Source organism: Calliopsis andreniformis, chromosome 6 (assembly GCF_051401765.1).
Source record: "Calliopsis andreniformis isolate RMS-2024a chromosome 6, iyCalAndr_principal, whole genome shotgun sequence".
Taxonomy (NCBI): Eukaryota; Metazoa; Arthropoda; class Insecta; order Hymenoptera; family Andrenidae; genus Calliopsis; species Calliopsis andreniformis.
In genome coordinates this window covers 10,264,038-10,277,711 of record NC_135067.1, presented here as the reverse complement: position 1 = coordinate 10,277,711, position 13,674 = coordinate 10,264,038, and the positions used below count along the sequence as shown (strand labels likewise).

The window sequence follows — 13,674 nt, the reverse complement described above, 5'->3', positions numbered from 1 at the left end:
AAATATTTTTAATTTCTAAATTGAAATTTTAGTTATGTAATTATATTTGATATTGATAAATATAATACTTACAAAGGTAAACAAATTTTATAATAATTTGATCACTGGAGTAATTCTTCCAAAACATTTATTTTATTAGCTACTGAAGAAGTGGTCCACAGAATACGATCGAACTGTCTTTTAAAATTAAATCTATAAGGAACCTGTATGTACTTCATACTTTTAAAGAAAAGTTTGAATGAGACAATTTAAAATAAATCCAAATTTTACTGTGATCATAATACAATATTTTTAGTAGTACCAGTTAACAATCACAAGGTGAGAACTTGATAAGTCATATTTCCTAAATTTTACAGGTGAGCAATTTTAAAAAATGAGCAAAACGCTACAAAATAACAAAAAACGAATCACACAATTAGTGTAGCCAACGATTTTCAATAAAATTATTAGAAACTATTTAATATCTTTGAATTTCTCCTTGATTTATCAAATTATTCTGTTTCACATGAACTTGTCCAATTATCTTCCCGTACCCATTATGCAAATAGTTATACCTTGGAACCTGTCAAGATTTTTATCTTCTCAACTCTGACATACGAAAGTACTTCCGTTTAGCTACCAAATGAAATAAAAATCAGAGCACCGACAAAAAAGGACTGCTCAAGTTCCCTCCCTGTGGTCTTCAATAAATATCTTTAAGGTATCTTCAATATACCTCCACCTTTTCCATTCCACCCACTTTCCTCCAAATCGTCCTTCTAATCCCCCAACAAACACTTACCAAATTTGGTCCACCAAACAGCACTCATCAATTCACCACGTTTCCCAACCAAATAAACCTTCAATTTCCCTGAAACATTTAGTACCCTCCGAAAACAGTAACTCCCCCCTCCAATCGTCTCACTCGAAGCATCTTACGAAACATCCTCTACGTACGTCCACAGAACCAGAACCAAAACTCCGTCAGCCGAAAACGATCGTCATTCAATCCCCGAGCGGTCCTAAAAGACGCGGAGCGCGACGAAAAAAGCCAGGCGTGATCTAACAGCGCGGCGAGGCGCGACCAGATCTCGGGCTGGCCGATCGATTACGCGACCGTCGGCCTTCGGCGGCGTCGACCTTGGCGACCAGGGCCGCGGCGTCGGAGAAATGACAACGGGATCGGGTGTCTTCCCTGCCTCCCCGTAGGCACGAAAATGGAGCCCTCCCGCGAATTTTTCCCGCGCGAACCGCCACCCGCAGACCGTGCTCGGTTTACAGACACGCTTACCTTGCCCCAGGGGGAACGGAAACGCGGGTGTGCTCGTCGGTGTCCGCGCGGGAACTTTTCTGTCACCTAGGCGGCAATTTTTTCCTCGGGTCATCGTGTTACGCGATCCCAGGCCTGGCTATAAAAGCCGATCTAGGCCGAAGTCGTCTCATAGTCGACCGCGTCGATCCTCTCCTGTCAGCCAGACGACTCCACCTCACCATCGATTCATCGTCGAGACACCCTTCCAGCTGCTTCCAGAGCCGCGCCAATCATGACGCCACTTGGCTTGGTGTTCGCTGGCCTGATCTCCGTGGCACTGGCCAAGCCGGGGATCCTCTCGGGCCCGCTGCTCGCCACCCTCACCCCTGCCGCGGCAGTAGGCCCTGATGGCAGGGTGCTCGACACCCCGGAGGTAGCCGCCGCCAAGGCGGAACACGCTGCGGCGCAGCTGAACGAGAGACTCAAGCTCGCCGAGGAGGCAGCCAGGTCCAACGCTCAGGCCGCCGTCGACAATGCCAACGCACAGGCTCGGGCTGCTGTCAACGCGGCCACGCTCCTGGTCACTGCGCCTACTGTGCTGGTGCCAGGGGCCCCGCTTGGACCGGATGGCAGGGTCGTGGACACGGCGGAAGTGACTGTGGCCAAGGCTGCACACGCTGCTGCGCAGGTTAACGAGAGGATCAATCTGGCGAACGAGGCTGCTAGGTCTGTGGCGGCGGATTTGGCCAGGTGAGGATGCGATTTTTGGGGCGTTAGGTGTTGAAGGGTTTTGGGGATCTGGGAAGAAGTAGATTTGAGGAGTGAGGATTTTTGGGGCGGAGGGGTTTAGTGTTTAAGGGTCTGCTTGGGATTCTGTATTTTGGAGTGAGAAGTTGTCGAAAAAATATTTTAACCTTTAGAAGATCGAGAATAGTCTTTAGATGTGGCCCAAATTCGAAGCATTGGTCTACATTTGGGCCAATCCGATCCTCCAAAGCTTAGAACAGTAATTTTTAATGTCGAATCGTGCATTATAAGCAGTATGAGCAATTCTTCTGTTGAGTCCCAATTCCTGTTCAGATTTTACTGTAACTTTAAATTTGTATTTGAAGTCCTCTGAATTTTTTAATTTTTATTAATATGCAATTGTGTAGTTGTAATCGTTCTTAGTGGCATAGACACTTCAGAAACGTAAATTTTATTAGATAAGCCTTATTCTAATAAACTAATGATTCAATACCTCATGTTTCATCATCACCAGGGTTGCCACACAAGGTTCCTCTTTAGGTATAGTGAAGAATATTTTATTTGTTTCTTATTTTATTTTATCTTAAATAGGTGAAACCCCCTACTATGCATAGATAATACAGCGTACAGCATGAAATCATACATATGGTAATAAAATAAGGATCTTGAGAGGTAGAGGAAGGAATAAAAGATGCCCCATTGTATTGTGTTCTTAAAGTCTTGCTCAATTCTAGAGCCTAAACCTTTAACAATAGAACGCCCCTCATTTCTTCCTCCACTTTTCAATTTCCCCTATTATATCCTAGAAAGAAATTCATGTGGCAACCCTGCGATGAACATCCCTTACTCCCAACTCAGTCTCAAACATTCAACCCCTATTTTAATCTCCTCACAATTTCAATAACCTTTCCTCGTTTCTCAGGCCACTGGTCCTAGCCAGCGGATTAGTCGGCCCAGTTCTCCAAGCAGCGGCAACAGTGGGTCCCGACGGAAGAGTGCAGGACACCCCGGAAGTGGCAGCGGCGAAGGCGGCCCACGCGAATGCTCAGCTCAACGAGAGAGTCAATTTGGCGAACGAAGCTGCTAGGTCCTCAGGGGCAGTGGTGGCAGCTAGACAAGTGGCTGTACCATTGGTGGCCAACGCTGTGGTGGTCCCAGGAGCTCCCATCGGGCCAGACGGGAGAGTCCAGGACACACCGGAAGTAGCAGTGGCGAAGGCTGCTCACGCGGCGGCCCACGTGAACGAGAAACTGAGCTTGGCCTCCGAGGCAACCAAGACGGCTGACGTTCTCGCTGTTGCTGGCCCTGCACTCGCGTTGGGCAGGCTCGTCCTTTAAAAAATGGGGAACGAAAAGGAAGCACTCTCACGCGGGAACCTCGATAGCTTACAGTCGATAATAATTAGTTATTTCTAGTTAGAATAAACAAGTCGATCGGAACTATCTTCTTTCTCTTTATGTCTGCGTTCACGTTTCCTGGTTGTCCACAGCTTGGTTGAGGCGGATGAAAGGTAACGACGGATGTAACAAATTTTTAGAACCCTTTTTTTTATCATTGGCTCGCCTTCTCTTTGACTATTTCTGCTGTTTGGATTGGGGGAAATAGCTTAAGTGGATCAGGTTTTGGGGATTGGAGTATTTTTCAGTCCGAGGGACTTACCTTTCGCTCTCCTCGACTTGAGATCCAGAGAAAATTGCAACAGTGGGATCGAAAACGCTTGTAAAAACTGCCACAAGGTGTTAAGAATGTACGCTAGAATAAAATTGCGTTCGTTGAAAATTGTGCCTTGATTTTCGACCCCGTGCCCGAAAGAATCGTGAGAATTATAGCCCATCTCATCGCTGACATTTTTTCACGAGTTCATCCATAGGATAGTAGGCAAAAAATATTTGCTGCTCGAATTTCTGACACGCGATCGATCGAGAAACAGATACATATTGATGTCAGACATAATTTCGTAGCGAGTTGTACCAGTGTGTCAAGATCGGTTGCGTAAAATTCGGGTCGAGGATAATATGCAAATGCGATGAAGAGTTGTGCAGGTGCTAGGAGCGATTCTGCTCTACGTGCCGGAAGAGACGTGAGAAGAAACGGAAGAAAAACCAATCAACTATGAATCATTATGGTTCTTGCTCTGAATGCAAAACCTTCAGACTATTTTCGATGCTTAGATGTTTAATATTCATAATATATTCTTGTTATTCATGAAATTCCAATTCAGTGGTAATACGTTTCAGTTGTGACTCATTGTTTATCGATTTATCGAGCTAAATGAATTCAATTTTTTAATCAATTTTTTTGTGTGTAATACTTTTATATCGTTGGTTTAGGAACTAGTTTTCTCCAGATATGATTTCATCAAGAATGATTTATTGAAATTATTCATTAACTAGAAATTCGTGAATTAGTTACTTTTTTATACACAAGCTTGGATATGTACAAAAGAAATGTGAATGTTTGTGGATAAAAATTTGGTAACTAGGAAGCTTAGAAAAAATCTTAATTTCTTCAGCTGATTCTTTTTTATACTGTCTATTCGGTTAAAAATGAAATTTATTTTAAACAGAAATTTAAAATAATTATCTTTGGTCACTGTTCTTATAATTTTTATAATTCTCATTTGCTGTTTAATACCATTCACCTATTATTTGATTCTGTTCTACTAGTTTGGTGTTTCTTAAACGTGTCTGTAAATATGCACAGCTAGAATGTTATCTTCATTAACGTGAAATATGTTTCCGATGTGCAAATGAAGCAAACTATTAACAAGTATGGATAATAAGAGCTGTTATTTAACGATCATATTGAGTCCAGTAATGAGACAGAATCAGCTGATTTCTATGACGCACTCATACAAATTTGTTGTTCTTGTTTAACGATACGTATTTTCAAGCTATTATTTCAGTATTCAGGTTCTAGAAACCAGAATATATGTATTAAGGTGACATTGACGAGGTACTTTATGCAGGGTGCCCAAGTTGAAGCAGGGCACCTAAATATTTATTCTGTTTTTAATAACACGAAATTTTAAAAATCTAAAGAAAATGATCTTGGACAGAAGATTGTTCTTCCATGATATTTCTCCTTAGAAACAATTCTAATTATGACAAGGGCAATTTTCGTATCACTAAAAAAAGAAGAGATATTTAGGTGGTCTGCTTCAGCGTAAATACCCTGTATATTATATCCAAAGAAAGTAGATATTAATAATGAATGTACTATTATTATTATTGTTAGGGTATTATGTTACCCCTAAAGATACAAAATGAATGGAGAATCAGAACCTCCAAGTGCAAAGGGTTAACCTACACAGTGATACCAATACCATAATAACAATTTTCTACAAATAACAAGGATCACCGAAATTTGAAAATTTCATTCCTAACACTTTCGAAATGCAAACTTCATTTACACTTACTTCAAAATGCAGATAGCACGCAATAGAAAATACAAAAATAATATTCACATCTCAGTAATCTCAAACTCCATCCAACCCTCTCCAAAGTCCCCAAGTATCATCTTCCAGTCACCTCCTCGAAGCTCAATAAGCAAAAGTTCCCTCTCTTCGAGCAAGCGCGAAATACGAGCCATATCACTGATAAGAGCCTTCCAGGTTTCTACGAGACGCTGCACCCAGAATTCTCTTCGATTACCTACACTCACGGATCTCGTTGGTAAAGGCGACCCTGAGGAGCGGACATATTAGGGCATAGACACTGGTCCAGCCTGGGTCGTCGGGAAAAAAGCCCCAGTAGAAGCGTATCGAAGCCGGATTCCGCGGGAAGAAGCGTCCTTGATAAGCAGGCATGACCAGTACCACCGTCTTCCCTTCGTCCCTTTTCACCATCTTCTCTGAACAGAAAAGGAGAGGATCCTTAGATGGATCCTAGTATGCTGCATTCATCATCCATGCATGTCTATATAAACGATCCCAGAGGCGGTGAACTGGGAAGACAACCATGGATCGTGTCACCATGAAGCGTCTACAAGTGAGCATCGTGCTGTTATCGAGAGCGTGGGCGTGACGTTTGCTCTCACCTCGAGTGCCCTGTCTCTCTTTATATCACTGCGTGATGGGTATTGTGCATTAAAGGAGCTGGGGTTTTACACGATTGCGTTCGAGCTTGATCATTTCGAGGATTGCAATTGGATCTTTGGTGGATATTGGGTCTTATAGTTGGGTCAATGTGATCAGTCTGCTGATGTAAATAAATGTATGGCCTCGACGTCGATCACGTGAATACCTCACGAAAATTTTGTGGTTTTCTGCTGACTCGTTTCGTTGACCTGGGTATAGAGTGTGGGAAATTGAGTGTCTAGATTACGACAAGTTTTCTTTCGAGAGTCTGGGGGTGTGGAATGGTGTATTCGGGAAAATTTCAGAGTTCAAAGGAGTGTGAAAGTTAATACTGGAAATTGTATTGCTTTTAATTTTGTTTTTATAATTCTGTCATTTGGCTTGAAAATATTTGTAATAAGGAATAGTAAGAGCTTTTGTATTTCTATGTTTGTGTTTTAGGATCATTTTCTTCTATTTTTTTTCTGTGTTATATCTCATTGTCAATTTAGTAATAAATAAATTTAAACTTTGTAGCCTCTGATGAATTAGTGGATAGTAATTTTAGTTGAAGTGTAAATGGGAATGTTCGAAGTGATTGTGTATCCTGATTCTATAGTTCTGTATTTCATGTAGATTCGTTCATTTGTAATTGGTTAATATTGATATTTCATATTGTGAATAAAATAGAAGTAATAAAATTTGTGAAAGGGAAAGTAATTTCCACTTAAGGTTGCTAAAGAAAGTTCATTTTCTTCCTGAAATTCAGTATTGCAATTAATGTTCTTGTTTATCGCCATTATGGCTATCATCTATACATGTATATGTACCTATATACCAAGTATTAAAAAGTCTGTGAAAAAAACATACAAGTAAATATATTGAGAGTTTATTATGTTAAGTAAGCTGATAGAAAAACCATGTTACCTTGCTATCTAATACTTCTTTCACTTCAAAGTTTTATATAAATTGTATCTTCTACTTGAGGAAGAGCGATATGATTATTGGTTAGTGATAGTTATATTAAGATTTACAACATTCTCAATATCCAACAAATTCTTAATCTCTTCGTATCTCCTTGATCGATAACTACCGAATATCAACAGTAATACCTTCAAAAAAATATAGTTTAATTATCTAATCTCACGAATAAGAAAATTACATTTTTTTCAGATTTTGCTGTTAATTTGCTGTCTGGTTTCTGCTGGCCTGACAAAACCAACAACAGTCTTAACCAACTGGTCAGACAGTTTGAAAGAATACAGTATTGACGCCATACCTGAGGAGATAACATCACTAAAAATTCCTCTCTTTATAGCATCAAACATCTACAGTGAACTCGACGACAGAAACATTACTAGTAGTATAATATACAACTCTGACAGCCAAATCAGTTTGAAATTTGCCAATTTTCCTATCGAGTTATTTCCGGTAAATACTTTTATCTTAATAGCGGTAATAACAGAGAATAAAACACAGGAAAATGTATGGAAGATTATTTTCACAGATATCTTTCTAATTTTTTTTTTAAGCTACTAGTAACAGATGTTCGTTTAATGTTATTTACTGTTATTGAATAATTTATTAGAAGTCCCAGAATTTAATAAGAAAATTTATCAATATAATATTATTAGTTCTCTATTATTTACTACTATTTATTTTTAAATTAAGGCACTATTTATGTTAATCATTACTTTATCACCAGGTTGAAGATGTGCAAGAAAAAGTTGCAGCTGAAGAAGCTCATTCTCAGGAAGTGACGAAAGTGTTAGGCGATGGAAATGCAGGAGTACAGATACCTGTGCAATCGTCCCAAAGAGAAGACAATATATTTTTGAAAGGAGGAAGTGCAGAAATAAAGATACCTGAGCAACCGTTCCAAAGAAGAGAAGACAATGTATTTTTAAAAGAAGGAAGTGCAGAAGTAAAGATACCTGAGCAGCCGTTCCAAAGAGGAGAAAATAATGTATCTCTGAAAGAAGAAAGTGCAGAAATACAGATACCTGTGCAATCGTTCCAGGGAGGAGAAAACAATGTATTTTTGAAAGAAAGGAACGCACAAAAGGAAATACCTGTGGAATCGGAAAATACAGGGGACGAAATGATGGAGATGATTGAAACAAAAACTTTGAAGGAAGTGGACACTCAAAGGGCTGCAGAAGCGACTGTTGCAGAGATATCATAAATAACAGTTACTGAAATTTCTTTTTCTTCAAATATTTTTTACGTCCTTGATAATAGTAATTTTATAGAATTATGAATTATATTTCTTACGCTATTTGTGTACTCCATTCACATACATATTATTAATTTTTAATAAAGATTATTTTGAAACAAATACTAGAACTCCGAGTGAGACTGCAGCAGAAGGATGCAACAGTAGCTGAGGGTAAACTGCTTTCAAGAAGTAAATACAAGAAAGTATAAGTGCTTTCAACAAGTAAAGAAAATCTCAATAAAAAGTCACAACACCTTCCATAAAATACTTACTGTCTTTATAATCGATTCATTGTTATTTACAATTTACGATAAACCTTAAAGTGACATAACACAGAAAAATTTTACGTAGTTTTACGTTTAAGTTAGAATAGTGTGCAATTATAAATGGAATAGAATTAAAAAGAAATTGATAAGTGTTATAGTATTGATGACTGTTTAACATGCGTTTCAATATTACTTTATTCAAGTTCTAATTAATTTTAGAAGCTTTTCTTCAGTACTTACTAACCAGAAAGCATTATCTATAGAAAAGAAAAATCATAAAGAATTCTATGAAACTTTAATATGAATAAATTACATGTTAAAAAAATAAAAAAGAATTTTCTGATAACATAACTTTTGTTCAGAATAGAACCTCGGTTTTAGAATCCTGATTAAAATGAAAACCTATTTGCAAGGAAAGGATGGCCACAAGCTTTTCCTTATACTTATATTATTTTTATTCTTCTTTACAAAATAATGTTGGCTGCCGTAGGACAATGAAACGAAGGAAATCGACGCGCAATCGATATCAATAATAACAATCGTTAAACTGATTTGTAATCTCCATTCCATTCGTCGTCAGTCGCCACGTAAGTTGCGTTATAAAAAACAATCGAACGCGATCGTTAATTCGCTAATGCAAAAGCCACCGTGAAGTAATTAGCGCAATCATCAGCACTGTTGCAAGAAAACGATTTACATCGCAAAAATCGATATCGACAATTGTAAAATAAGTTGCGAGGCAGATAAAAAATTATCTGCTTTAACAGTGCAAACCAATCGCAAGCGATGGTACTGAGAAGGTTTCTTCTCGTGTATTTATTACATGATATATTGTGACTCTTCGACTTCCTATTGGCTATGAGCTTTGTTTTTCATTCATCGTTCGCGTGGAAAGTAAAATAGCAAAAAGGTGGAATTTTCATCGAAATTATGTTCGAAAAATAAAATGGAACGTTGAGTGAAATTGGAATGCAAAAACTGTAAATTTGCCTACGTTTCTTTAAAAATACAGAACAACCCTTCCAAGAATATAATTGAAAGTAAATTAAATTTAGAATTAAGAGAAAATGAATCTTGTGCATCTTTTCGCAAAATTAGAAGCTAAAAATATATACACTCGATCGAAAAGGAAATTGTAAAAAATCTAATAAAAAATGAAGTATACAAAATTTCATTTGTTAAAAAATAAAAGTGAAATTCTGTATACTCGAAAGACGAAATGAAAAATTGTGAAGGGTTGGACTGCACTATCACCCTTACACTTTCTTACACGCACTCTTCTCCATTTTAATTATAATTAATACTGAAGACTTCCTTAAGATCAACAATGTTCAACTCTAACAGTTTTATTCGATTTCCACGAAATTCCTAGCAATACTTTAATATTAATGATAATTATCACGACAATAATCGAAGCAATGAAGTGAATATCAGTTGTCCGTTATCGGTTAAAATTTTTTAATTATTACATTTATACGAGAACAACAATAACGGAATTCGAATAATTATTTATAATGGAAAATATAAAAGACGCAAACGTCCCCTGTGTCACTTGCTTGCACAAACACGTCAACATTCCCCTTATACATATAATATAAATCTAAATATTAATATATTTATATATATATTTATATTTATAATATTCATATTCATTTATAACATATTCGTCCTAAATTTTCACGATTTAATTTGCAATTAAATCTCTTTTGCAACTGTTTCGTGCTCCTTTCCTCTTCTTCACTTAATCCCCTCTACATTTTTGTTCTCATATCTCACTCCATTTTTGTTATTCATTTTTTCATGAAAAATACGTGCTTGAAATTTTCTCAAAAGTTGTTAATAATGTATCTTTTTTTAGTAAACTGCTTCTTTTGAATTTTTTTGTACGATTGATACAGAAAATGTTTACAAAGTATTAATTCATTATTATTTCTTCTTGTTTTTATTATTACTTTACGTAAAATTAATTTTCGTACACGAGTAGGGAATTAAATGAACAAAATATAAAGAAGAGGGAAATAGATACTTTTGTTGTATCAAGGAGCACTTTTCTTTTTATCTCCTCCCTTCCTCTTCTTTTAATTCCTTTGATAATTTCACTACGATATATGCTTCGACAACTTCCCTTTATCGCGATCAACCTTCACTGTGAGCTTCTTCCGCCCTTCCCTTTGTCTCCTTTTTTCGCTTAATTAACGTGGATGGTAGAGAAACAACATTGAACCACTTTTCTGTTCAATAGCAAGCTCTTTGGTTTAGTTGAAAAATTTAGTAATTCTCTAATCTTAAATTCTCAGAAGAAATAACATTTGTCTCCAGATTTTGAAAACATTCTGTGTAAAGTTTTTTCCATTTTTTAACTCGTTTCAGTTAACAATTAAGAGGGAGCCAAAGAATGAAAACTGAATACTTTTTGTACTATATGCTATTATTAAAAAGGAAACAAATTATTCCCCACGTAAAAAGTGGTTCCATGATTATTTATATGCTTGATCTTTAATTGTTTTCTCTTTACTTCTTGGTAAATCACCAAACTACGTCAACTTATCATTAGCGACAATAAAACTTTATACAACTATGTTCTTATTTTTATAGTATATGTGTCATGTTTGATGTTATCGTGTAGGTGTTCATGTACGTAGTTGCACGAATGTATTTAACTTTTCATCAGTGCTGGTTACTTTAATACCTCAGATAAAAATTTTCTCTTATTTTATAAAGTTATCTCGAACACGGTTAGTTCAGACAATTATAAATGATTGATTACACGCTCACCGCTTGCAGCTTTTACAATTTCTTTGACCGTTAATTTTTACATTATGAAATAGTCTGTGATTCTTAGTTTCAGTTTTATAAGACTAGTAAATGATTTTTCAAAAATAACGCGATATTATTTAAAAAAATCAAAGTATACTGATACTTTGATTAACCAGCACTGACTCTCTTATCCTCATCTAACGTATATCTAAACAATACTGTAGTGAGTATCGATAATCTTACGCCGATTAATCGTCAGTGACAGTCGTTCGACTCTGTTACACGATAAATTACGAACAATTGACATTATATATCCATGTATCGAGTAGAAATAGAAAGATCATTCTCTCTTCGTCTATACTCATTCACGCAGCATGTTTTCTTTACTTTCTAAAAACTGAAAGACTGAATTGAAAGAAGTCTTCTTCGACGATACTCCACTTTTCTTCCTTCTTTTTGTTCAATTAAAAATGACTTCAGAACGAGACGAGGAAGATACGAAAGTGACGAAAACTTCGGAAGAAATTCTAACGAATCAGTGTAAATAATTATTCTATAAATATATAATACCTTGTAATATACATACAATAGAATAATTATTTTATAATTCTTGTAATTTCCAATTACAACAAACATTTCATTGGAAGAATCTCTTAAAAAGGTCTTTCAATACATCCACAATAGAATTTGCTCTAAAACGTGAAAGAACCATACTTCCCTAAAGTTGCTACGCTAAACACGTTTGTCAATGCCTGTACATGTGTGCGTCGTAATTAGCATAGTTAGCATACAGTGAGCAGCGACATGCAAGAGAAGATCTCGCTCAGAAATCAGGACCAAAAGTATCAACAATGTCACGTCGTTGATTCAACATATACCATCTGTCTTCCATTCTCGTATTTCTAATTTTTAATTAACAAAACTCCTCATTATTATTATCAATTATACTATAACAGTCACGACAATCCTTCTAATAAACAACAAAATCCAAGGAAACTACAGAAATAATTTGAAAAATGTTGTCGAAGATACACATAAAATGGATTAAAACTACCAAAACTTTATCCAATTGTTATTAAAAAACTACCATTTATTTTTTAATAAATTTGATACTGTTAGAAAGGAGGAAGCCTCCCCTTTAAAATGCCGTTTGATTCACATCGATACGACTTCCTGTTCCCGAGATATTGCTTTTTAAAGAGAAGCCTAATTTTTGGCGCTCGTCTATCTCCCTCTCACTCGCACAATCGGACCTCTCTCTCGCGCACGTCACAGCACTGACCTACCCCACGAGGCGCCAGTTGCGCTGGTCAGTGACAGACGCTGAGTCAGCGGTTTTTGGTAAAATGTAGGTCAGCAGACTTCCGGGTGTCTTACCAGCCGCGCACAAACTTTGAAGTCTCATATCTCGGGAACTAATTGAGATATCGACGTGAAACAAAAAGCATTATCAAGGGGAAACCTTCCTTTATCTTCTGAATGTGGATATATCGAAAAGTTCTTCGTGCTTCCATATGTATTTTGCAGTCAAAGTTGACGTTACTCAATTACTTGTGTGAAACGAAATTTTTTAACTTTCTTTTTTCATTGTGCTTCATGTACTTTACAGTCAATGTTGACGTTACGCAATTACTTGTGTGAAACGAAATTTTTTAACTTTTTCTTTTCTTTATCTTCTCGCTTAGATATTTTGTGAAGATTTAAAGTATCCACAATTCTGTATCGGTAGTACAATTTTCAATTGATGTTCTATGTCTGTTTAGTACAGGTTTGATGTTATAATGATGCGTCTGATGTACTTCATCATGAAGTCTTTATGTGTGTACGTTTAAGTTGTTTTTTTTTAACTGATTTTATAGGAAGTACATAATATTTCTACTTCGTGACATTCGTTATTCAATTGGATGATGGAAGAGACGCAATTGAATCAACGACTACAGGAAAATGCTTCAGTGAAGTTTTACACGCTGAGAAGGTCGAAGCATCGTGGAATATTAACAGTAGTTGCCGAATACAGGGAGCTACCTCTGAAACGAAAATCTTTAACTTCGTCAACATATTTAGAAGCTTTTAAGGAACTTTAGTATCAGAATTTGTCAGAAAGTAAAACTTCTACTTTTACTAATACGAAATCTAAATTTTTGATAAAGAACTTTTTAAATATTGAGAAACGTTCGATACTATTTTCAGATGTTGATTTCCTTCCTTTCTGAAGGTAGGATTATAATTATTAGAAAATATGTTAAGGAATAAGAAATGACAGTGTTTCTGTAAGATTTTCGTTTCGGAAATTGGTAGTTCGTTGTAAAGAATCACATAAGAAATATAGACATCGACAGTAGCAGTAGTAGGCCATTGGTGAGTCGACGTTGAAGAAGAGGAAGACGATGGTAGGCAG

General features: G+C 36.6%; 1 protein-coding gene across 1 annotated transcript; it reads left to right on the top strand.

Annotated features, from left to right (window-relative positions):
• Window positions 1-1,439: 1,439 nt before the first annotated feature.
• Window positions 1,440-3,757, top strand: LOC143180303 (uncharacterized). Its single transcript, XM_076379933.1, has 2 exons — window positions 1,440-1,981; window positions 2,901-3,757. Exons 1-2 carry the CDS (start codon window positions 1,524-1,526, stop codon window positions 3,313-3,315), a joined length of 873 nt encoding a protein of 290 aa, XP_076236048.1. The 5' UTR covers window positions 1,440-1,523; the 3' UTR covers window positions 3,316-3,757.
• Window positions 3,758-13,674: the final 9,917 nt, after the last annotated feature.

What these genes read in the sequence shown, in the direction of transcription:
- LOC143180303 (XM_076379933.1), top strand. Translation starts at nt 1,524, where the DNA reads ATGACGCCACTTGGCTTGGTGTTCGCTGGCCTGATCTCCGTGGCACTG. An exon ending in GTGGCGGCGGATTTGGCCAG is followed by an intron (nt 1,982 to 2,900) that starts GTGAGGATGCGA and finishes CTCGTTTCTCAG; the next exon opens with GCCACTGGTCCTAGCCAGCG.